Source organism: Vespula vulgaris, chromosome 4 (assembly GCF_905475345.1).
Source record: "Vespula vulgaris chromosome 4, iyVesVulg1.1, whole genome shotgun sequence".
Taxonomy (NCBI): Eukaryota; Metazoa; Arthropoda; class Insecta; order Hymenoptera; family Vespidae; genus Vespula; species Vespula vulgaris.
In genome coordinates, this window is record NC_066589.1 from 3,129,050 (window position 1) to 3,155,355 (window position 26,306).

Genomic DNA, 26,306 nt, shown 5'->3' on the forward strand with positions numbered 1-26,306 from the left:
TTATTGCGAACACGATAATTTCACACGGCAATTTGTGGGACGATATTTTGCGACACGTGAAAGACTCAAAATTGCTTGTTACAGGGATATAAGATGTTTACTTACAAGAATAGAACAAATGAAGCGTAATTAAAGTAGTATATGTATGAGTGGACCGTCAGGCGTAACCCGGTTCTTTGGAGATTTAGTTCCACTCAGCGATCGATAGCGAATGGATTAGCAATTATTAACAACTTGCATTTACATTGCCAGTTTTCCTACACAACTTTATTTTCAAACTCCAAAATTAACATTATTAATAACCTTTCCTTTTTAGCTATGCATCGATTTTCGTTTAATTAACTTTTTCGAAAAATTTACCGTTTAATTTTAATTCTGATCAGACGTTAACTAATCATCGTTTACTCGTTTCAGACTCCTTTGCTCTGATACTGGCATAGAATCAAGGCGTACGCATCTTTAATTAATGAGAAAATATACGCCATCACCCAAATTATATCGTAAGTATCATATCTTACAAGATCGTTGACGTGATGGGGGATGGACGTTATCAAATGAAACAAATAGAATTTGTACAAAGAAATGTAGCAAAGCAATAATTTATCCGATAATGATCGCATAATACACTTTCTACGATCATATTTAAAAAATGATTAGCGAAAGGATCAGCGAGTTATACGACGTAAGAAGATTAATAACAAAAATTTGCTTTTTCTTCATATAAAGCGACCCATTTCTTCTATGTATTGATATGTAAGTACCAACAATATCAAAATTCCTTTGAAAAAGTATTTAGAAAAAAAGAAACAAAAAAATCTTTGTAAAAGATGAAGCTCTAAAACGATAGGAAATAATGAATTTCATTTATAGAAAGACGGTTAAGGTTGATGATGGAAATCGAATATCTGATCCCCGTTTTCAAGCGTCGATCAATAGCGAAAACTACGAGGCACCACAGTTTTATATACGACAAGAATTTTCCATTAAGTAAAACGAAGCCAATGTTCGACTTGTCTCGATTACCACCTACCCGCAATCTTTGGAGAAACTTTTTTTTACCCTTCGACGTTAATTTCCACTGCGAATTCGTTTACTCTGTCTCGTTCTTTTCTCAAATACTGACAGCTTTTACTAGCGTTCGTTTCTTCTACTCTCTCTCTCTCTCTCTCTCTCTCTCTCTCTCTCTCTCTCTCTCTCTCTGCTATCTGTTTCATCCTGTTTTTCTTAGTTTGTCTATCCATTCCTATCTTTCTGTCTATTTATCCTGTCCTTCTCTTTTTCTGTCTGTCTATCTTTATCACTTTTTATCTCCTATTCTTGTTTTTCTCTGTATCACATTAATTACTTACTTACGATAAGTAATCTTTCCAAACCTCGAATGTACATCTAGGTAAGTACACAAAGTAAAACAAATCCAACGTAGCAAACTGTAATAGCCAAGTTCTACCGTCGGTGTCACACGAAAATTTCCTAATTAGCGTTGCCTAAGTGGCTTTCCACGAATTCAAGGCGCGAACGAAGCGTTCTTTCGAAGCTGAAGTGGAAAGACAAAAAAAAAGAAAAAAGAAAAATGGAACGAGTGGAAAATCAAAACGATACGAAAAGAAAAAAAAACAAGGAAAGATTGGCTTGACATAATTAAAAAAGTTGAAAAAGTTGATTGGAGACACTATAGATTAGGTACTTAACTTTTCGTGTCTAATTATCCAGTGAATCTTAACTACAACTACAGTATCGAAAAGAAAAGGAAAGTCGATGTTTCAAGCGTTTAAAAGATAAGCTTGTAATAAATTTCTCCTCGTGTTATTGCCTTTAAGAGTTTCTTTTCTATATTATATATGCGAATATATTTGCGTATTTTATAAGTAGATCCAAGCATATGTATATTTTAATGTAATATTTACTATTCACTATTTTTATTCTTATTAATATCATCGGTATTACTGTTTACGTCAAACGATATTTCCTATTTATCTCGTACATTTCTCTCTGTGTATCACTATCATTATGTATACATACGATAAGCTTGCACACGTACATATACATGTAATTTTCGAGATAGTTTCTGCCAACCAAGGTTCGATGCAATAGCTACAATCTGTTCACCGATCTCTAGCACTCTCGTTAATAGCCACTTTCGCACGATCATATGAAGACATCCTCCATATCATAGATATATATGCATATATATTTATGTAAATGTATGTGCTTAGTAGGAATATATATTTGTGTGTGCTTTTGTTTTTACGAAATGGTGCAAACCTATGAAACACCAATCAATACTACATTTTCGAGTTATCGATTCGAGCTGAACGACTCGTCAACAGTTCGTTAGAAATCTGTTCGAGTGTTACAGGTACTTTACATATTTATAATCAATCCTTTAGAAATAGGTCTTTAAGAATTAATGCAGATATTTAAACGATACATATGTTCTACAGGATCTCCTTTCAAAAGATGTAAAAAGATTTTTTTTTAATATTTTTTTTTTAATACATATATGTTATTCTATTCATACTTTTCGAATTATACTATTCTCCGATATATCTAGGATTATAAATTAAGAGATGAAGAAATTTGATACCAGCGTGGATATCGAATTAAACACGAAGTGTATATATCAATAAAAGGAACTATTCTCTTACTGAAACGCCAACGCAAAGTGTTCGGAAGCAAACTAAATTAATCTTCATAATCGTGATCGATCAGTCATATCAACGTTTACTAACAACCAAATATAAAAGTTTTCTTCGAACAAAATAATTAATTAAATCGTAGATATCGTTCATCGTTTACGTAAAAGTAAAAGAAAAAAATCAATTAAAGAAAAAGATTTAAAAAATTAAAGAAAAAAATCAATTAAAAGAAAAAGAAAATTTATTAGCGTTACTTTTACGAATTTATAAACATATATCTTCAGCATATTGTACTACAACATTTTAATCCTCTGTATAGCACTTTTATTTACTACTTTATGCGGATAAAATCATTGTTAAACTTTTCTAAAGTATTTACAATCTACTAGTTTGTCCTATAGAAATTCTTAGAAAACATTTGTTTTGATTTATTTAGGACGAATAAATTTATCACGTAAAGGTTACATTGCGTAACAATGTGATCGTTAATGAGATTGTTTTGATTTCTTGTGTACTGTGTTCTAACGTCGTTTTGTTTAACGTCTCAAGATCAGTCGTAGTCAGATCGTAGAAGAGTGAACATTAGGTAAGCGTTACTTTTACGTATCTTCCCTTTTTAACTTATATCTCCAGCGTATTTTACTGCAATATTTTAATCTTCCATATAGCATTTTTAATTACTACCTTATGCGTATAGGATCATCGTTAAATTTTTCTAAAGTATTTACAAGATAACAGTTCGTCCTCTAGAAATTTTTAGAAAACATTTGTTTTGATTATTCAAGACGAACTACGTACAGGTTATAGCATAACAATGTGACCGCTAATGAGATTGTTTTGATTTCTTGCGTACTGTGTTCTAACATTGTTTTGTTTAACGTTTCAAGATCAGTCGTAGTCAGATCGTAGAAAAGTGAACATTAGGTAAGCGTTATCTTTGCGTATCTTCTTTTTTTACGAATTTATTAACATATATCTTCAGCGTATTTTATTACAATATGTTAATCTTCCGTATAGCACTTTTATTAACTAACTTATGCGTATAAGATCATTGATAAATTTTTTTAAAGTATTTACAAGATACTAATTCGTCTTATAGAAATTCTTAGAAAACATTTGTTTTGATTTATTTAGGACGAATAAATTTATCACGTAAAAGTTATCGCGTAGCAATGTGACCGCTAATGAGATCGTTTTGCTTTCTTTCGTATTACGTTCTAACATCGTTTTTCCTAACGTTACAAGATCATTATTTAAAAAAAAAGTTTATTAGATTATGCATTATATTGGGATATTTTGTGAAAATTTTGAAGAATTAAGTGCAGAAGAGACATCCTTCTTGTATCACAAAGAATAGATGAAGAATATATGAAAGAAAATGTGAGTATCCCGAAGGGATCTTTAACGATATCGTATATCGTATTCTATTCAATATCGTCCTTTCAGTTTACTAGAAAAGACACTTCGAATTTTATGATTGCTTTCTTAATAATGCACAGAGACTTTCTATTTCAATAGAATGCATTGAGTTGTAAACGCGAATAAAGTCTGATATTATATCATAAAAAAGATTTTTATAAGAAACATATCTCTTTCATATATCTCTTTCTTCTTTGAAAGAATTATTTACACTTGCATGAATCTTGATGTGGATACGATTAGATTGATGATAAAACAAATTCTACATAAATAAAATTCACATTAAATTAAATATTACGATTTCCTATATTTTTAATAAATAAAATCATCTTGATAATATTTTGTTTCTTTTTTTTTTTGAGATTAACAGAATTTAACTTTCTCTTTATATTATAATAAATGGTATGATCGTTAGAAAAAAGATAAGAGCGAAAGGGAGAAACAGAGTGAAACAGAGAGAAAATAGTAATATGTATTAAAATTCTCGAGAAACCACGAGCTTACATAGACACGCACACACATCAGTAGGAAAATTCATTTTACATAGACCCTACAACTCGACGAACTAGTTTACTTGCAATTAAAATTATAGGAAAGTATATTAAATTAACCACATTACACAAGCTTTCTGATAAAAATATGATATAATAATTAAAACTTATTTAAATAATTCCATGCAGTTAAATTCACGTTCAAATGAAATTTTTGGACTTCTGTTAAATTCACCAATGGGACTTCTAACTTGTAAAATGTAATCACTGGTTATCTTTGAAGTACTTGTCCCAAACCCTAAAACCACTAAAATTGATCGCACGATCTTAATGAATATAGTGGAGTTGTAATAAATGAATATATTCTCGGATATAACATACTAGTATATTTTAGAGTTAGCTGCAACGAGTTTTTACGTGTTATGTAGATGTTCGACCGAAATTAGGAAAAGAAATGATTTTTGATTGTGTTAGAAATGTGTCTAAATTGTTAATATCGAAATTATTTCTATAATTTCATATGATGTTCCTCATAGAAAAGGATTTTACTGCGTCACGACTAAAGAATAAACGCTACGCATCATAAATCATTTGCTTCTTGAATTTGTACTCAGTTTGAGATATATATCTAAGATAAACTAAAAATTCACAGAGATATCTATGACACAAATAAGCCTTGGCCACGGATTCTTTTAGTTTTGATTAGTAATTGATATTAAAGCAAAATTATAAAGAATTTTTTTATCTAATCGAATTTTATCATCTGACAATAATCGGATTCAATCGCCAAAAACCCAAATTTCAAATCAAATTTTTGAAGGAACTATTTAGCTTAAATTCATACATCTAATATATTATTGATATATTATGCTCCACGTCTCCATTTATTTGAAAATAAAAATCCTAGATTTAAAAGTTGAAATGTTCTTTTTTAAGCAAAAATAAATTCAAACAAGACACAATCTTATTCGAAAGAATAAGAAAAAAACTTTAATGGAACGCAATATATATAATAAACGAGAAAAAAAATCAAATCTCGTTTTTCTTCGTTATTCTGTACGTTCTTGAAAACAGGGCTTTCCCTGTTAGAGAAATAGAGTTTTCGTTTATTAAAAAATTTACATATTTAGTGTAATAAAAATATTCGTGATTGTTTTTATTGTTCGTTCGTTAAAAATTAGTTCTCGAGCGATTCAAAGTCTATATCTAATTTGAATAGTATATACAGGAGCTTAAAAGATAAATAAAGTGGAAGAATGTGTAGATTGCTTACAGAAGAATATTATACCATAAGAAAAGTCTATTTTTATATGAATTAAAAAAATAAAACATAATCATCCTTCAGAAGATTATTATAATGCGCATTCCATAAATCATACAGTCTCATAATATCATAATAATATCGTTTAAACAGCATCCTTTTCGTTTAAGATTTAATAATTGATAAATTTTATACTTACAATTTTAAACCTGTAATTTTTATATATTTAATTCTTACATATTTTGATAATAACAACTAATGAATAACCGACAACAACAATTATTAATCACTCGACTAAACTTGCGTCCTTTAGAAGTTTTTATTACCTATTCACTGTAAATCTATAGCCTTATCTGTTTATAAATAGAAGAGGGGAGAGAGAGAGAGAGAGAGAGAGAGAGAGAAAAGATGTTATCAATTCTATTTGTTACGACCTTCGTCGTTTACCTTAAAGGTAGATGCGTATATTCCAGTTCAGTTTCAGATCAGTCTCCGTACCGTCGACGTAATTTACATTAAAGGAGTTATCTCGCGTTCGATAAATTCGCAGAGGCGTTGTCTAAGCAGAATTCGATGTAAGAAAATCGAAACTCTCTTTCGTTATCGAATAATTTATTATCAAGGGGTGAAGAACGAAGAGGTCACGGAGAGGAGCAAATGGTGGAACGAAAGTGCAAATTACAACTACGTATGTAAGTTCAACTACATATATAATACTACAAATCTCGATAATATATTTAAAGTCCGTGCTAGATATTAAATCTCATGAACAATATATTAATATATAAAATTTATACCAATATAACTATATAATTATATATTAGTTATATAGTTATATGTAGTATAGCTATATAAATTTCACATATAATTCATATTTAGATTCGAAAAATTAAATTATATAGGATTAATAAATATAATATTACTTTCGATATCTTCCATATCTAATCATACCATTCAAAATATTTTAATATGAATTTGAAAAGATGCAAAATTCGTAAAAGAATGTCTCTCATTAGACGGATGTTTTTGTAAGAACGAATATGTTCATCATTCTTATTTTCAATAAGTACAAATCCATAGTTTATCGACTAAATATTTTCTCACGATAAAACGAAGATTAGAACAGCTAGGTTTAGTAATGGAGAAATTCAAACTTCCGAAACATTTATTGATAGGACGAAGAACTAAAGCTAGATACCTAGCTATTCTTCGAAATGTTTCTTCTTTTTTCTATTTTCTGATTAAGAAACCACCAGTGTTTCCAGCAAGCGAGGTATTATCACGTCGAGAAGAAAAGAGAAGAGAGTACAATATACGAGAATATATACAGGGTGTACCAAATTTAAACGAACTGCACCTGTACTTTCTATAAATAGAAATAAGAAAAAAAAGATATTTGCATAAACATTTTATATAATAATATATTAACTAATAAATAATAAATTAATATATGTATAATATTAGTAATGTTGAAATTTGATCGTTTAAACCGGAGCACCTTGTATATATTTACGTACTTATGTAATAGATATATACGAGAATATACACGAATAGTATTTATATAAAAACTATATGTGGATATGTGTGCAACTCACTCCTTCTAAGATAGAGAAAACTTTAAATCGAAACACTAGAAAAGGAAAAAAGAGAAAAAGAAGAGAGAGGGAGAGACAAAGAGATTAAATTAACGAGAGAAGTTAATGGATCGCAAAACTTATTGTTAAAAAGAAATAAAAATGAAGGAAAATTTCGTTTTATCGACGTTTCAAAATAATGAAATATCCTATCATAATTTGAAATCATAATTGATGATTTCAAGAAGTTCGTCTTTGAAAATGACAAATGGATGTACTTATTACTCGTTAATATAAGATTAAAGAATTAATTAATCGAGCAAAAACGATTTAATCGTCTATTTAATGTAGATTGTCGATCTCGTCGACGCAATTTTAAAGTCTATTAAAAATATATCAAAAAAGAAAAAAATAAATAATCAAGCATGCAAAATCCATTTTTCATGAAATAAAATGATAAACCAATATAATGTTTGGCTTAGGGAAGTAAATCTTTTTTGTAGAAACGTGACCGAGAAAAATATTAGCTCCCAATTCCATGGAAATCATGAAAATTCACGTCCGGGAAAATATACTGCAATTTATCAATAAACTAACAAACGTGGAAATATTTTTTGTATATATGAATTTGTGATGTAGAAAAATATGAATACTTGTAGACGTTAAATTTATAATAATATTTCATAATGTCGCATTTGTAAAGCCGATAACATTTATGAATATGTATACGACGAAAGTTTTTTCTTATATTTTTTACGTTTACTTTAGATTAAAAATCGCTTTACTGACTGATAATAAAAGAGGGAGAAAAAGAGAGAGAGAGAGAACTTTTCTTCAACGAAACATTATACTCGTTCTTTAATAATCAAATAATTCGAATTGATGTCTTAAGGCACTCAAACTTCAATTTTATTTCTTTCAAAGCTAAGAGGTTTCATTTCTCTTCGCACCATCATATATTTCATCTGATATAATTTTCTCATTAGCGTGAAGAACTCGCTACGGCTTAATTAAAGTGTTAGTTCGCGGATAAAACGTAATATAAGAAAACGCATTCGACGTGTTTTGATACTTAAATTAATTTAATTTAAATATTTAATTTTTATATATAAATTTGAAAAAGAAAAGATAAATATTTTCGAATTGTAGTGTATCGTAATGTCAACAGTAACAATACGATCGATATCTCTCGAATCGAGGTGTTATTTTATGCTGAGATATTTTCCTTCCGGTATTGCTATATTTTTTAAAACGCGAAAATATTACATTAAAATACTTGGTGTTACGATATTAAAGCTTAGACAGTGAATGCCGATTAAAATCATAAAATTTAATAAACGCTAAGAGTGAAAACAAATGGAATCGTTATATAACTAAAAATATTTAATTGTCCTTCTTAATCGTCCTTTATAAATACATACTTATTTTCAACAACATAAAGGTGAATTTGTTTACTTTTTCTTATTTCTCTCTCTCTCTCCCTCTCTCTTTTATCTTTCTCACTCTCTTTGTTACTGTAACATCATAATTAGCACTCGAGTTTAATGGAACATAAATACTCAGTGTATTTCCATTACAAATTGTATCATATTTTGCTGTTTAATTTTTGAAAATCCTGTGTCTATATCAAAAGAATTTACTTTTTTTATATCATTTACATATCATATACAAAATTAAATATCGAATAAGAACTTGCTCATAAAGTCAAAATTTACCTCTAATTAATAAACCCAAAGTATTGAATTAATATGTCCCAATGTAGAACAGGAATGAAAATATTTATTTTTCATCTCGACTGCTCAAAAGCACGTTAATGAAATGACATAAAGATCGTGTTTGTATTTTCAGCAACATTTTCGTTTGTGAGTCGAATGACGACAAGTTTGTCAGAGAAAATTGATGATAAAATGATCAATATTTTAACAAAGTATTTTAAAATCTCGAATAAAATGATCGAATGCAATATAGAAAGAAATATATCGAGAAAACGATCAACATTTTTTAAGTAATAACGGCAATTATAGTTGGATTGACAGTATTCAATATCGATCGCTGATAAAACAACGACCAAGAAGAAACAGTTACGTCGAATTGTGATCGAGAGACAATCGTTTCGACAAAAGACTATTATTGCCAGACTTGAATCGGACATTGATATGAGACCGATCGTTGTTTTATTATTGAAATTTTTTTCTCAAGTTCAGCCATCGAATCCTATTAGAATCCAAATACACAGAGTGATGCAAATGAGTGATCCATCAAATCAATATGTTATTGGCAACTCAATATCGATATGTTCGTGAAAAAATGAAAAAAAGAATAAAAATGAAATATAATCTTGAAATTTCTTTTTAGTAGTTCTGCAAAATATTTTCTCCTCGACTAAAGTATCTACTAAATGGGAACGTGCCACGTATCAATACTTTTTAACATGCTTTCATTATCAGGCAACGAATGTGCTAAAAATTAGCTTTTAAAAAAAAGCTTTTAAAATCGTTTTTATAAAATTTTCTATAATCCTTTTCTATCTCGTTTATAAAAGAAAATAAAAAAAAGATTTCATTTAACGATAATGTTTTTTCAAGAAACTTCTGTTCTTTTAATAAAAGATTAAAAATGATTTTGAAAGTTTCTTATCGAACTATCATTATTATCACCACCACCAGCATCCGTTTGAAATTGATCCTCTCAATGTCCCTTCTTAAAAAAAAAGAGAAATACTTTCTGAAGTTTAATCATATAGCGATGACAATGTCACTGCCGTTCAATTAACTCGATAATTATCATGAAGTGGATTATACGTATTTAATCGAATTTCAAGAGAGTGAAATATATCTCGCACTAGGTCAGCGGACTATCATTGGATTAATAATACTCTAACTCGCGTATAGGGGAGAGATGTTCGGCTTACCTCGAATTACCCCAAATCCATTTGGGTCTTGTTAACGTTCGCGATAATTATCAAACCAAGTAAACCTGTTAAATAGCTTTAATACTCATAACGATGCTCTTTGTTCTTATTCAATATTACTTTCAATATCAAATAAATATCCCTGTTATCTGTAATCGTACGAAAAACTTCTTATGACGAAATTATAGTATTTTAAATAATAAATACGATAATGGAAAAAACTTTTCTCAAGATTACTTTTTAAAAGGCTTTTAAATCATCAATTTTTATATAAATCGACTTATTATTATATATTCTAGATAAAATAATATTGTAGATAAAATGAGATTTTGGATAATAAGAAATTTAATAGTAGATTTATAACAATGTATCGTACAGTTCACCTGTTTCCAAGATATTTACTTTTGTTTACACATTCTGAAGTTTATTCGAAATAATAATCATTGATGCAAGCAGCATTTTTATCAGCAAAAGTAATTCTACGGAAGTGTAAAACAATGTAATGAAAAAAAAGTTGTATCTCTTTTAAAATTTTTGCTTATAAGCGAGACGAATAATAATCAATAAGATGCTAAGTAATATTTCTTACTGAAAAATCGTCTGTCGATAAAAATCACAATGTTTATCGTGTTTATCAATGTTACGATACATCGTTCGACAAGGTCGAGACAAAGAGAAAAAAAAAGCAAGATATTGTTTTCGCAGAAAAACGTAGAAGACGGAAAGACCATCCAACGAGTTCGACTTATCTTCAAAAATTTCCGAAGTATAAAAAGCTTCCTTTTTCTCGAAGAACTCGTCGTCCTTTTTCTATGCCCTTCTTTTGCCCTTTAGAGATGGGCAAAGATGAGTCAAGGATTCTTTATATCTTTGTTCTAGATCTTTGTGCATCTGCGTTTCTATTTTTCCTTTTTATCTATTCAAACAAATGTAAATAAATACAAACGCATTGTGATAAATAAATATTCATCTTTTCCTTAGTAATAAATTTTTACTTAAAGAAAGTATAAAAATCAAATGTATGTTTGTATTTTCGTGTGTGTGAGAGAGAAAGAGAAAGAGAAAAAGATGATTTCTAACAAAAGAAAAAACAACATACATGAAAAGATAATGCCAAGGCTTTTCCGGATGACAAAAATCTATAGAAAAATATCTTGTCCTTTCCAGTTGGAATAACAAAGAAATTTTCTCATTGTGAAGTTTGCCACGAATTCGTGGGCGTGCCACGAAAATAACGATAAAGCGACGGAGCATGAAGACCGTCGTGGAAATGTTGAGGATGTCTTCGACTACTAATGGAAGTTTTCCCATCTATTGGAAACGATAAACTATGAGAACGAAAAGATATGTAAATAAAAAAAAAAGAGAAAGAGATGACCTCCAATGAACGCTTGACTATTGTCTTTTTCTTTTCAGAGAAAAATGTTATATTCGATTCTATCAATTGTCACGAATATTTATCGCGTTAGCAATCGCGTTGACCTGTTTGTCGATGTCTATTCGAAAGAGTTTCGGTAAGATAGATCAAGTTGACAAAGAAAAGGAACTGAGAAAAATTCAAGAGGAAAAATCGAATAACTTTTCTGTAAAAGTTGAAAAATAACTTATTAAATGCGTGTTTTGCTTTTGTCTTTTTTGTTTAAAATGATACTGAAAGGCGAGACAAGAAAAATAATATAAAGTAGGAGAGAAAAGTATGGAATTAAAATATTCTAACGATTTGATTAATATGTTAATTTTAAATTTGTTAATATATAGATAAATGTATATAAACAGTATTTAGCTAAACAACAAAGATATCATTGTCATTATTAAAAAATAAAAATCATTATTAAAGACAGAAAGAGAAAATTATATTTGAATACAAAAATTAAGAAAGCAATATAAATAGAGAAAATACCAAGATTTTCCACGCGATAAAAATAATTAACCAACGAAAATTTTCATTTACGAAAATACGTCTAATCTAATTTAAATCGAAAAAATGAAAATCTGTGATCATCTCAACTAGCTATCATCTAATACGAGCATAAATAAAAATCACTCATGGGAATCACTGAATCGTGTGATTTCTACTCTTTGCCAAGTTGCCAAATTCGAATTGTCTTACGACACACAGTCAGAGTTTTATCACGAGGTGAAAATGTTATCACGGAAGTTGGCACCGTTAGTGACAACTCGATGGACTTTTTCTTCCAAAATTGCTCTAGATTCGATGGGGATATTGAACGCTTTAGAAACTTGTACGATCGATATCATTGGAACAATTCCATGTCTACTTTTCTATATTTAGATAAAATAAACGAGGAATATTTCACAAAATACTCGTATTATATAATAAGAAAATATTTATTTTACATCATAATTAATTTCTGCAATAATATATCCTGATATATTATAATGAATGATAACAAGATCATATACCGAGATATATATTAATGTCGAATGCACCGTTCCAATTAATTAAAACGAATATATGTTAAAAAATATCTGTGTACTTAGAAAATTACTTATCGTTACGAGAAAATCTTGGGAATCTTTTTTTTTCTTTTTAAAAAAAACAAACATCCATGAGGGGATTAATGACCGAATGAAAAAGAATAATTCGAGATGAGTTCGAGTTAATAAAAATCATGTTTTACGATGACAACATAAAATCGTCCCTATATATTTTGACTCTTATAAATATACTATATCGAAATTGGCGCCATAGGAAGGCAGGAATAACCGAAAGATGTGGCAATTGCACAGCATGACGTCTATTTATTTCTATCACCGCTCAGCATGACTCTTTACTACTTCGTTAACTTTCTGCAGGAAGATCAAAAAGGGAGATAGACTTTGTGACTCACCGAAAAATTATTAAACCTTTCGGCGAAAGATGTTTGCTTTGACTAAAAATATTCGATCAAACGGGATAGGAAGGAATTCTAATTTATAAGAAATGACATATATATATATATATATATATATATATATATATATATATATAAAGATAAACATAAAACATTTTAAACGGGGATATCATTCATGAGTCACGTATCATTTAGTAGAATCTCGATGTTTTCATCGACATTGAAAATCACCTAACAAAGAAAAATATGATTGATAGATTTCATGAACGGGTATCTAAAAACGTATCTGACGTTAAAAAGAAAAAAAAATAAAAGGAAGCGAGAGAGAAATAAAGAAAGAGAAAAATAGGTCGAACCGTTTCACTTTTTTAAAACGATCTATCTACTTACTAACAACACAGATTTTCGCGGTGAAGCTTTGTCATAAAAGCTTCCGTTATTAAACAAATATCTCATATAAATCGAAAAAACTAATTTCGACAAAGTTATTAGTAATTATTGATTGTTGTAATGATAGTGATTTAGTTTTATAAAAGTAAGATACGTAAATATACCACAATTAAACACTTTAAATAATTACTCGCCAAAGTCACGTTTTTATCTAATACTTTCTATAACGTGACGATACATACTATGTCAGTCATTGTTTCAAGATCGCCATGACCTTTAAGAACTTTCTCTTTCTATCTTTCTTTCTTTCTTTCTCTCACTCAGGAAGCATTCTTCATTAGAGCAATTCTTCCTTGGTCTTAGACTCTCCTCCACAAAACTTGAGGCCTTTCTTAACGGAAGAATCAAAAGTAGGCTTTCAGAGATCACCGGATTCCTCGTTGTCCTCTTTCTTATGCCCTCTTTTTTATGTCCAACTTAACTCCCTTGTCTTTAATTCTCTCTCTCTCTCTCTCTCTCTCTCTCTCTCTCTCTCTCTCTCTCTCTCTCTCTCTTTCTCTCTCTATACTTTTCTCTTTGTCAGTCTAATCGCACAACGATATTTATATCTACTTATCTAAGAATAATCTTCTCGTCTCATCGTGTCTTTTTCTTTTCTATATTCATTGATAAATCGTACCAGTTGTCCTCTATGCATCACTTCTAACCCAACTTTCAAAAAATAAATCAAAGACTGAATAAAATTTTAAAAGTATAAGAGTCATGAATATACATTTTTATTGATCTCTAGAAATATGGTAGTCTTTTTTTTGATCGGACTGTAGAAGTTAAGTTAAAATGCAGATAGATATTACACGTTAGTAATTATATCGTAATAAAAAGTTGAGATCTCAAAAACAATGATATTCCCGTTATGATGGCCGAAACATATTTTCCATTGTGACACGAATAAAATGATACCTGTATTTCAAGAGAAAGACTCAACACTGGACGTTTCTCCTATGCGTTATATGTAAATGGTTATCATTAGTATCACCTGCTATGAAAAAAAAAAAATACGATTGAACATTTTTTTATTCGCCGTCACGACACTCGCATATCTCGTTTTGATAAATACAAACTCAATATAAAATCGTGTCTATCGTCGACTTACAAAAGGTTTCCTTCGCAAAAATGTTATCTAATCTCAATGGGAGTTTCTCGTTGTTTTATTAAGTGATTTTGAAAGAAGTCATCATTATCATATTATTGTATTATTTTATCACGAAATACGAAAGCAAACAGTAAAATTAATTGTATCATTCTTTTAATTATTATATTTTCTTTTTATATATACTCCCCATTTTCCAAACTTTCAAAAGACATTGTCATTTGAATATTCATACAAATTAGATGATAATGATTTCTAAACGTTCATATGATCCTTCCTGACCATTTTATTGTATCACGTGATACATGGCAACATAACGCGTGCGATGTAAACCGATACGCGTCCTACATTACTCTCTGTTATCTGGTTACAAATCGAGTCTTCGTGATCCACCATCGAGAACATTGAGAGCATCAAAATTACAAGAGTTCTTGTTATAAATAATTGTCTTCTGTTCGTTCACGTGGTATTACAATCGTTCTTTCTACTTTATCTTAGACCAATAGAAGTTTCTCGTTTCTTATTTTCAGATCGTTCTGATATTTTTTATTTTTTTATAGCAGCGTTCACATCAATGAAATAATTAAATCATTTTTGCTAACTTAATAAGATTTCGTTTTATCATTTTTTCTGATATTTTTGTATTGTTAGTACTTAAATGTAAGTAGTACTTTTATACTCGTATTAATTTACACTTACTTTTTTCTCTTTTCTTTCTTTCATGAGTCACGCTAATTGAAAATGTCGATAGTGGCCATTTGCCCGAGTTAATGAATCCTTGAAATTGGATCTATTTCCCAATGAGCTACTGAAGCAAGGAACCCCACAGCAAACAATGCTGTTTGAGAGAGAAAGAAAGAGAGAGAGAGAGAGAGAGAGAGAGAGAGAGAGACAGAAAGAGAAGGAAAAAAGTAGAGAAAAAAAGAGTGAGAAGAGATAGAAACTGAAGGGTAAAAAAATAATGATCCCTATATAGGGTATTCCGTTTATCTCGAAAAATTGAAATATCTCGTAACTTTCTAAAGAGTGTAAGATTTCTCAAGTTATCAAATGTTATATTATGTATACATGAGATAAGATGTTTGGTCTTTGTTTACACTATGCAAACTAACAGCCGGCAGCGATATAGATTTATATTCCTCAGAAACTCATAAATTTATAACATAGTTTATAATATTTTACGATAATAAACGATGTCATATGGCACGTCGTTAAATCCTACTATGAAAAGAAAAATAAATGGTTCCACTTTAGAAGAAAAAAATTAATTTAACTTTGAAGTTTTCCCCATCAATCGACTTGAAAAAAATTGGCATCATATGATATCTCCCTTCGTACCAAACATACTTGCAAAAAAATTATTTTGATAGGTTCGGTCCCTCACTGAGAAAAGATTCCAATTTTTCTAAATGAACGAAACACTTTGTATCATATTCTCTGACCATATAAACCATATAAATCCTAGGATATGTATCTGTATGCACGCACACGTACACATACGTGACATGTGTTATAATGAACGAGAATGAAAAAAGGAAAAAGAAATAAGAACGGGGAAAAAGCAGAGAAAGGGCATCTTCAACAAACGATCAATTCAAAAAGACAGAATTGAGAAGGCCAAATTGTGGGTTCGCGGACAATATCTAACATAGTAATTGTTATAGCCATATGAGTGATAGCTATGAGGAAAAAAGAAGAAAAGAAAGGGAGAAGAAAAAAATAAAGCAAATAGTGAAGGGCGATGGATGAGTTACAAAAGAGTGGGAGAAAAAAGAGTGGGAGGAGCAATGTAAAATGTGCAACGACATAAGAAGGGGATAGAGGAAGGAAGAAAAAAAAAGAAAGAAAGAAGAAGAGAAGAAAAGAGAAGTGAATTCAGTGCAAAGCTTGCGGACTTAAAGGACGTGGCTTGTAGGATGCGACTTTCGAGAGTAATTAGGGCGACAAAGCTGTTTCTGAAAAGCTATCCCCTCCCCCACTCCTTTCCCATCTCTTTATCACAGCCACGACTACTTTCCTCTTTTATATCCCTATCTCTCTCTCTCTCTCTCTCTCTCTCTCTCTCTCTCTCTCTCTCTCTGTCTCTCTCTCTCTTTCTCTCTTTCTCTCTATCTATCTCTATATCTTTCTCCTTTTCTCCCCTCCTCATTGTTCTTTTTTATCGCAATTTCTCGTTAAAGACGATGCTGTTACGTTCTTTCACATCTCAGCCAACAATCTTCTTCTTCGATCATATTTCGTGAACTCAAGTAGAATAATCGATCAAAATGATTTCCACGATTTCATTCTTCCTCATCTTCTTTCTCTTCTTCTTTCGTCTAATCGCGAAAGAAACAAGCGGCGTTCCCTTCGAACTAATGTCAGGAGAAATGTCGTGAGTAAAAGTAGAACATGTTGGATGTTGTTGATCGATCGATTCCCTTTCAAAGGGTGTACTTCTTTCTTTCCTTTTTTTCCTCGCTAACTCGTTGCGCCACTTATAAGCTCTATTTTCCACGACCTCCATATATGATCGTTTCCCGAATATATGAACACGCATACATTCATGCATACATACATAGCTACAATTATTGTTTACATGGGCACGTCTGGTTGAACAAAACAATAAAATCAATGACGTAAAAAGGACAAATGTCACGAACGAAAGTAAGTACGAGCTTTGATTATCGATTAAAGTTAAAAAAAAATTCAGCAAAAAGAAAAACTTTCTTTAAAAAACGAAGGAAAGACAAAAGAAGGAACGTCGGTGAAAAAAAAGTACTTTTTCTTTTTCTTCTTTGATTTTGAAATTCGAACAGTGATTTTAGATTTGTAAACAGCATAACCCAATTTTACGAAATTTTTCAACGCATTAATTCTAATAATACTCTTATAATTTAAGCTGCGTTTAAAATTTTTTCCTTCTCTTTTACTCTTTTATCGTTCGAACTTACAATCGACGAGATAGTTTTTCTTTCAGCTACGGACACAAGAAATGTGAGAAATTCTTACAATATACTTTATCAGAATTTTCGATAGTTCTAACGAGAAAACGGTATCACAAGAACAGAATATTATTCTTTAATTCTACAAAGAATGAAAAATATTCGTCATTTTACAGTTCTTGCATCGACGATAAAAAGAAGAAACGTGAAATTCTTTACGTCATTCAAGCGTCATATCGACATCATTTATCTCAAAGGATATGATCGACGAATAAACGTTATCTCGAATGATCCAAGAGCGAAAAAAGCGTTTAATACTCTTGACATGATTAATGATTTTTCACAGTCCCAGCTTTTTTATAGTTTACCTTCTTGAATGGCCCTTTTTTTTCGTAAATTCTTTTATTGAAATCGTTAAAATATTAAATATCTGAGAAATTTTATGATATTTTCTTCGGAATTTTTTAACAACGAGTACTCTTGAAACAATCTATATCGTGCATAAAGATCAATGAATAATTTTATGAATCACTTTGTAGATCTTTTATTTCTTGCCATATATAACATTCAATTGCCATTTATAACGACAATCTATTAATTTTTACGATCTTTTTAACAACTCATTTGTTTTAATTAACTCTTCTAATTAATTCTGTTGGAGCATATTCCAACAGAAAACCATTAGAGTTATTTGGCGCATGATAGTCTTGGCTGAGATTTAGTTTATTATTGCATGTCAAACATAATCGTTGTTTACATTTCTCTACATTCAATTATTTGATCGATTGTTATATAGCATTCCGCATATCGTGATCTTGATTAAATAAACATCATATATACATCGTGTTCCATTTCAAACGATATGGCCAAATATCTCCGATCCTAATGGTCTAACAAATAAATATTTCGGATAAAAGTTGCTAGCTTTTAAGAAGGATATATAATACTTATTGCAGCTGTTTCATAGAAGAAACTGTTGTCAAGATACAAAAGTCATAATATTTTTCAAATGAAAATCAACATTTTAAGTCTTATAATAATTATTTCCTATAGATTAAGAGGTATGAAAAAATGTTACAGAAGAAGGTTGTACAGTTAAAAAAGAGAAGGAGAAGGAAAAATAGAATAATATAAATGTTCTTTTCCTAAAATCATTTATGTGTGTGTGTGTGTGTGTGTGTGTGTGTGTGTGTGTGTGTGTGCCCTTTAAAATCTAGAGTTTAAAATTCTTAGTATTGCTATTAAAAAAATTCGATGACAATGAGAAAAAAGTTTAAAAATTCTCACTAATTAAGTCAACGTGTAACGACGTTATGGGAAAAATTCTTTGGAGGATAGAGAATGTCGTGTTAGTTAGATTCATTTGCATCTAAAATAGTAAGAGAACGCAAAGAAAGAGAAAGAGAAAAAAAGAGAGAGCAAGAAAGCTAGCATATTCTAAAAGTGTTCTCTTTATTTCTTACTCTCGCAATTTCAATGATTATGAAAACGAAGAGAAAAGTTTCTGAATATGAAATTACTGCTTCTGGACAAAAAAGAAAAGATTCTATCTCTCTCTCTCTCTCTCTCTCTCTCTCTCTCTCTCTCTCTCTCTCTCTCTCTCTCTCTTTCTCCTTTTCTCTCTTTCTTTTTTTTTCTTCTTTCGAATCCATTAGCAATTTGATGCAAAACCGTAAAATGTAATGATATCTCTTACAAATACGATACGACAGAGAGATGTTTCTTGTAAAAAGAAGGAAATGAATTACGACTCGACTCTTACCATAAATTTGCCATAGTTAAGCGATATCGTTCAAGAAGGTAACAATACTCACTTATTTCTTATTATTTTCCATGAGAATTTAACGCAGCATTTAAAGCAACGTCATCAATTGTCCAAGTATAGGATTATGGCGTAGCAACGAGAAGAAAGAGGAGTAGAAAAGTGGATTGTAAGAATAGCAGAGCCTACAATAATACCGTCTTCCTTGCGACATCACCTTGTCGAATTCATTCTAAACACATTCGCATTGAAAGACATTGGTTTGACTTTAACCTTTTGCTGAGGGTTCCTCGAGGTATCTTTGCAGTATCCTCGCGGAGGATATTCTATCATTATATTCTACGAATATATTAAAGCGATGGAAAACAAGAATAGTGGTAAGCTTAGCTGCACGGTTAAACTATTCCAATACGAGTATTCGAGCGTTGCAAGGAAGTTGCCGTAATATAGGTTCTGTAAGCCTTAGAATTCTCCTGTCTACTCTACCCTCTCCTCGCTACTTCTCTACAATCCTTATAATTACTAATAGTAAGAATTTGAAATAGGTCTTTCGATATTAATGACTTGATTTCCGCGGATTTATTCCAAATGTAATATTTATAATGCTGAGACTTGTTGTTAAATTATTTAATATTAAAAATATGAGCAATTTAACTTTTCTTTAATAACAAACACAATGCATTATCAATATCTCAATTCTCGTTTAGATTAATCATAATTTTAAAGTTCTACTTTTTTTTTTTTAATACAAACAACGTTCTGATTAAATGCATCCCAATAAATCTAAGAAAATTTATTAGCTTTTGTTCGAGTAATAAAAGAATATAATCTATTGCATTTAATATAAAAAAAAAAGAGAGAGAGAAAATCTTACTCGAACGTTTTGTTATGACCTTTGAATCGTCTCTTTTATGGTAATATCATAAATTAATCCAAAGTGAATTGGTCTTGGTAACTCGTAAATAAGATCGAGCGAATGATCAAGAAAAACGGCATCACTTGAAGTAGGTTCCTGGCAACGAAAGAAAAGGCGACGTCGAGGTAGCCGAAAAAAAATCTCACATCAGAAACGAATACGAATGGTTGGCTATATTGGTGACGTCTGTGAAGATAAACGAACTCTGCTCGAATGTCACAGTGATAGAGGAAGAAAGAAAGAGAGAGAGAGAGAGATAGAGGGAAAGGGAAGAAGATACTATTTATACAAGGATATCTTGAAGGGAAACTTAACATTTTCGTGATTCCATCGAGCTTAGCAACCTCTCGTTTTTTCTTTTCCTCTATATATCTTTCCTCTCTCAGTTTTTTTTTTCTAAGTCTGGCTTAGAAGTACCTTACAAAACCTCTGGGAGCTATTTGATTTCTCTTTCTCTCTTTTCAACGCGTATCAAAAGAAAAAAATTACATACATACGTACGTACGATTTAAGTTGGCAATACGACTTGCTCGATTATCATCTAGACTTACGCGATAAAGATTGTACTTTTTTTTAAGCAGAAGAATGAGAAAGTTAAAAAGGGGTAAAAAAAAAGAAAAGAATGAAGAAAGAATAGACGAAAATACGAAGTCTTTATGAAAAATGGAGAGAGAAAAAAAATGGAGGACATAGAATAATTTCCATTGTGCCAAGACGACGAATGATGTGTACCATGTTGTTACAGTTTTACTTTTGTATAAAAATAACAAAACAATATCCCTGACCAAACTTGACCAACTTTCGTACTTATTTCGCGATTCAAATAAAGTTTGTCGATTGTTCGTAAATGTTTTTACCATAATCCGAGATTTTTCAATTTCTCTAAAATTTCATCTTCTATTCGATAAAACGGGTCTTGAATAGAGTTTTAGATATCGCTTGATCTAGAGATTCCGTATTTCCTTCTTCTGAAAGAACATATAGTTACTAAGAACGTGCCTGGCTATTTCCGATAAAGTTGGAGAAATGTAGATCCTGATAGCTTCTTTCCGAGTGCACCACAAGAACGGATTCAGTGAGATAGAGTAATGTAAATTTCTCAGAAACGCTTTGCAACTTCTTCCTTGCTAAAGCATGCGTTATTACACGTCGTATATCTAATATTCATGACAATTTGTACAAGAGCTCATGCGAAAACAGAAAAAATATAAATCTTCTATAATCGTCCATGGATTCAATTGGACATTAGATAAAATACCATGATTTATCCCGCAAGTGGACGAGTGCGTAAACATTTGCAAGAAAAAAAATAAAAAAAGAAAATGAAGAAAAACAAGAACGGAAGAAGAAAAATTACCAAATAGACATTTAAATAGTTTGATTAGTATCGCATTCAACACTTTTTTAACGGATTAACAAATCAATCTAATTTAATTATGAAATCCGCGTTTTACAAATTTTTACATAGAATTTCGACGAAAACAAAATGAATAAAAAACGCTTGTACGAAGAAAAAAAGAAAAAGCATACGAGAAAAAAGGATAGAGTGAAAGACAGACAAAGGGAAAGCCAACATTGGAGGGTGTAAAATCGTACGAGTGTTAGCTTGATCCTACAAAAAGGGGTCGTTAGGGTTTATTTACTGCGCTAGGATAAAATAACATTTACGTAGAGAATATAGTTCTCGACCTGCAAACTCAGACAGATTAACGTCGAATACATAAAAGAACCGGTGAAAGTAAAAGAGACAAACGTAAGTATATAACGTCGTCGCTCACGATCGTTTTCGAGCCCTCACGTCCATTTGTCTCTGACATTATTCCTTTAGCATATCTTTCAACGCGAACAACGACTCACTCACGATTCTCTCTCCCTCTCTCTCTCTCTCTCTCTCTCTCTCTCTTTCTCTCTCTCCCACTTTCTTTTTCTTTCACTTTCGTACTCTCTTTCTAAAATAAAAACTTTACGACAGGAGCTTGCCCCTTATTTCACAGTTTCCGCCTTTCCGCTCCTCGTAAATCACTGAAAGTTTTCCTTCGTTCGTTTACTGTGCCCTTCTTTCTTTCTGTCTGGTTCGATATTACATCACAGAGAATCGAAACTTGGTACATCGGTACGAACTATGGCCGAGTTAGTCAAAGTATCTTTGGATGTCATGGTATTTTTATGTTACTTTTTTATATTCACTTTGGTGAATACATAAATCTAAGATTTTTACTATAGTATAATAAAAAATGTTTGGATATTCGAGTCATCTGCAACTGAAAGATTCAATATCTTGGTTATTTTTGATAATAAAAAAAAAATTTTTCAAGAAGAATATATTTGATTAAAAGGGCCTGATATAATTGAAGTTAAAACTTTTGCCTTTTGATAATATGTTGAGAAATATTAGGATTATCGATATTTTTCTAAATTAAATTTGATTGTTTTTCATTTCACTATATCACCAGCTCTTCAATCGAATGTTTTTTTTCAGAATTTTTTCCTGAACAAACCAAGATATTCAAGTTTACAAATTTTAGATGACTCGTCCAAATGTATGTCAGAGAGCGTTTCTTTTTAGTTTACTTCCTAAAGAACATATTTTATATTTCTTTCACAAATGAAGCATGGATTGTGACCTATTACTAAAACCTACAAATTCAAACGACATACTTCATTTAAAATAAGAAAAAATAAATCTTTAAAGAGAATTCAAACCCTTAAGAGATATTTTATCCTCATCATTTCAACTTTAAATTACTATAAGTAAACAATTCGTAATATTAAATTCCATTAAAAAAAAAAACAAATTAGAATATGGAAACTGAACTCGCGTAAACATTATATGTATGTCCTGCGAAAGTAATTAAGTATTACCCTTTTAGTGGGAAATCTTACGACGCTTGTTTTTAATTAGTTTACTTGATTTATAGTTAAAATGATGATCAACATTTTGTAAACATTTTCGTTCGTTCGTTCATTCGATATTGATTACTTTTACGTACCATATTTTTCCTGAATTAAATTCTATGACTGTTTATATAACAAGTATTATTTTATCTCGTTGCAATTTATTTAACAGAATATGAGATAAAAGGGCAAACGTGCACGAGTAAAATGAGCTGCTGTTAAGAATCAAGTTAAACGAATTTAAAAAATTCTTTGCATTCCTTTATTTCTTTGAATAATATTGGAATATCTTCACTATGTTTACGCGCATTTTCGATGTACCATAACTTACAAAATTTAGAATAAAAAGAAGTTACTGCATAATATGTACGTTTATTAAGGTTCGTTCGTGCGTGCCAAGAAAATCGATAATCCCGAGAAGATCCCGTCTCGTGCGAGTTCTCTTCATCCCACAATTTCCTCTTCGATCAGACGATATGCACGCCTGAATAAGTTCTTCTTCATAAATGAAAACGTCAGCGAGAAAAAGAATTTATTTCGGTTCTTCTACTACCACGATATACGAATAAAGTGTCAATTATTATTATGTGTCTAATCGTGAAATTATAACATATTAACGTTTAGTATAGTTTAATGTGCGATGCAAAATATGCGTTTTCATGTAACAATTTAATTTTTCATTACATTTCGTTAAAGAAATTAAAATGATTTATATAGCTAGAATATATTTAATGGCTATTATAATATTCTTTTCATAAATATTGCTAAAATAATAGATCATTTATAAAAAGATTGAGAAAATCCAAAAGCAAAGCACTCTAAGCAAAGTAACTAATCGATAATTGTACAGTAATAATAAATCGTAGTAAGATAATATTTTAACGTAAAAGATTCGATATGGATGCTATTGTACTATAACAAATATCTACTTCCTTTTGTAAAAATGTATCGAATAGATACGATCATAAATAGAAGATAGATCGATTTAATTTAAACGAAATATCAAATCCCAAAAAATCATGCAAAAGGTTATAAGAAAGAAAACGAAACTTGTTATTTGTAAACCTTAAAAATGTCTGTAACTATTTTTGAAGAGAGAACAAACATTTCATTTTCTTCTGATCGCGTCAAGATTCGAATGAAAATCGATGGTGAAATTGTTAAAAGAAAGATCAAAGTTAAGAATCGCTCTCGTGACAGTTCTAGATTCGTTCGGTATTCGTTCTTCCGTACGGGAAAAAGATACCGGCTGATTCCCGCTAGCTCGATGGCACGGAAAATGCAGGAAATTGCACTCGCGGCGAAACGAGAAGCGTAATTTAGAACAGACTGCTGCAACCTAGACTTTCTCCACTAGTGCGCTACCCTCTAAAATGTTCCATCTTTCTCTCTCTTACACACTCTTCTTTGGATAGGCTCACGTTTCGAACTTGAGTCGAGTACTCGACTACGCCTACGAATACGGAAGAGGAAGAGAAAGAGAAAGGGAGAGAAAGAGAAAGAGAGACAGAAGTGAGTAGAAAAAAAAAGAAAAAACGTATTTCTTAGAAAAAAAGAAAAAAAAGAAAAAAATTCTCGATTTGCACGAAATAAAGATATCCTATCAACACGATAAAAATATTCGTTTTTATCGCTTTGTTTTACGTTAAAGGTAATCAAATTTTCCCAGTCGTTATTTCATTAAAAAATTTGTTATACTTTTAGACATTTTATTCTCGTCTGATATTTACTCTTTCTCTACCGATTTTTTGTAATTCTCTTTCTAAAAAGACAAAATATAATATGAAAATATTTGGATAAAGACAATTTTGATTAATTAAATCTTTATTAAGTGTTTAAATTTCGAATTCATTTTCAATTTCTTAAGGAAAAACTATCAATTTATTGACTTACTTATAGGATGTCACCAGTGCTAGCAGCTCTTGTAGTTTTTGTAGGTGGACCCGATCTTTGTGGATCTTGTCGTGGCCTGCAATAGATGATTTTCCGGAAAGCTTTTCGGAAATTATCGCTGAGAAAAGCGTAAAGGATGGGGTTGACGCAGCTATTGGTATACGCCAGGATATGACTCGCTATCTGGACCATAATCGTCGCTGACTTTAAAGGATATGCCTCTAAAGACTTCGTAACTAATATTACCTGTAAAAATAAATAGATAATTCTTTTTTTTTTTAAGTACCTATACGTTAACCAAAACAATTTGCTGAGATTAAATGATTACGATAGTAGAAGTACGAACGATATTCATCTACTCAAAAAATGGATATATTACATAGTACACCTATATTAATTAAATGTTTTTTCGTTTCAATTAATTCATTATAGAGGATTGGTTAATCAAGAATTACTATGATTGTTTCAGTTAAATAATTAAATCTATCATATTGATGGATAAAATCGTCATTGGCCTAATTTATTTTGTAAAAATATTTAAGTCTTGAAAAGGTAAAAAATATTTAACTCACCTGGATCGGACACCAACATATAGCGAAAACTCCTACAACGACGAGAACCAAACGAGTAACTCGTCTTCTCCCTCGTCGACTCTCGGCACTAACACGAGCACCACGCCATAGTCTGACAAGCATACAGACGTAAAAGACGCATATCAACGTCAATGGCAGCAAGTAACTCGTTAGGAAGAAGGATACCTGGAAAAAGGACCAATCATATTGCGGTAGGATCCGACAAGCCGTCGACGAGTTGTCCAAGTCCTGAAACGTAAAGCGAATCTACATACATAAGGGAACGACTCTCGTGAGAGAAAAGAGGCTATGAATTAGGGAAGATAAGAGACATCGAAAGATCAAATTTTGTAACAAATTTCAGTAAATCATTGAATCGAATATTTCATGATATATATTTATTTGTGCATATATGTAAAATCATATATATATATATATATATATATATATATATATATATATGTATATATTTATATATATTTTTTTTACAATGGCTACAGATTCTGTACAAATGCACGCTGTTACGTTCTATTTATTTCCCGTCTTATATATTATTACTACAATTATAATTATAATTATCATAATATTAGTTAGTATTGTTATCGTTATTACGAATAATTTTTATATGTATATGTGTGTGTTTGTATAATCAATCTA

At 30.5% G+C, this 26,306-nt stretch overlaps 1 protein-coding gene and 1 long non-coding RNA gene across 6 annotated transcripts in view; one reads left to right on the forward strand and one right to left on the reverse strand.

Annotated features, from left to right (window-relative positions):
• LOC127063143 (allatostatin-A receptor-like) overlaps window positions 1–26,306 on the reverse strand; it is a 43,538-nt gene that overhangs the window by 4,734 nt on the left and 12,498 nt on the right. The window contains exons 4-5 of one of the 3 annotated variants that reach the window (XM_050992520.1): window positions 25,650–25,835; window positions 25,078–25,323 (exon numbers count right to left, since the gene is read on the reverse strand). In XM_050992520.1, coding sequence (XP_050848477.1) covers window positions 25,078–25,323; window positions 25,650–25,835 — 432 coding nt within the window. Of the gene's footprint in view, window positions 1–25,077; window positions 25,324–25,649; window positions 25,917–26,306 lie in introns of all 3 variants that reach the window. The other 2 variants (XM_050992518.1, XM_050992519.1) reach the window with 2 other exon arrangements.
• On the forward strand, window positions 1,903–26,032 carry LOC127063149 (uncharacterized). 3 transcript variants are annotated; one of them, XR_007781281.1, is made up of 4 exons: window positions 1,903–2,356; window positions 6,286–6,499; window positions 24,385–24,696; window positions 25,084–26,032. It is a non-coding gene; the product is annotated as an uncharacterized LOC127063149 (long non-coding RNA). The 3 variants fall into 3 exon arrangements; XR_007781279.1 differs by lacking the exon at window positions 1,903–2,356 and having other exon boundaries at window positions 4,501–6,499; XR_007781280.1 differs by lacking the exon at window positions 1,903–2,356 and having other exon boundaries at window positions 4,501–6,499; window positions 24,600–24,696.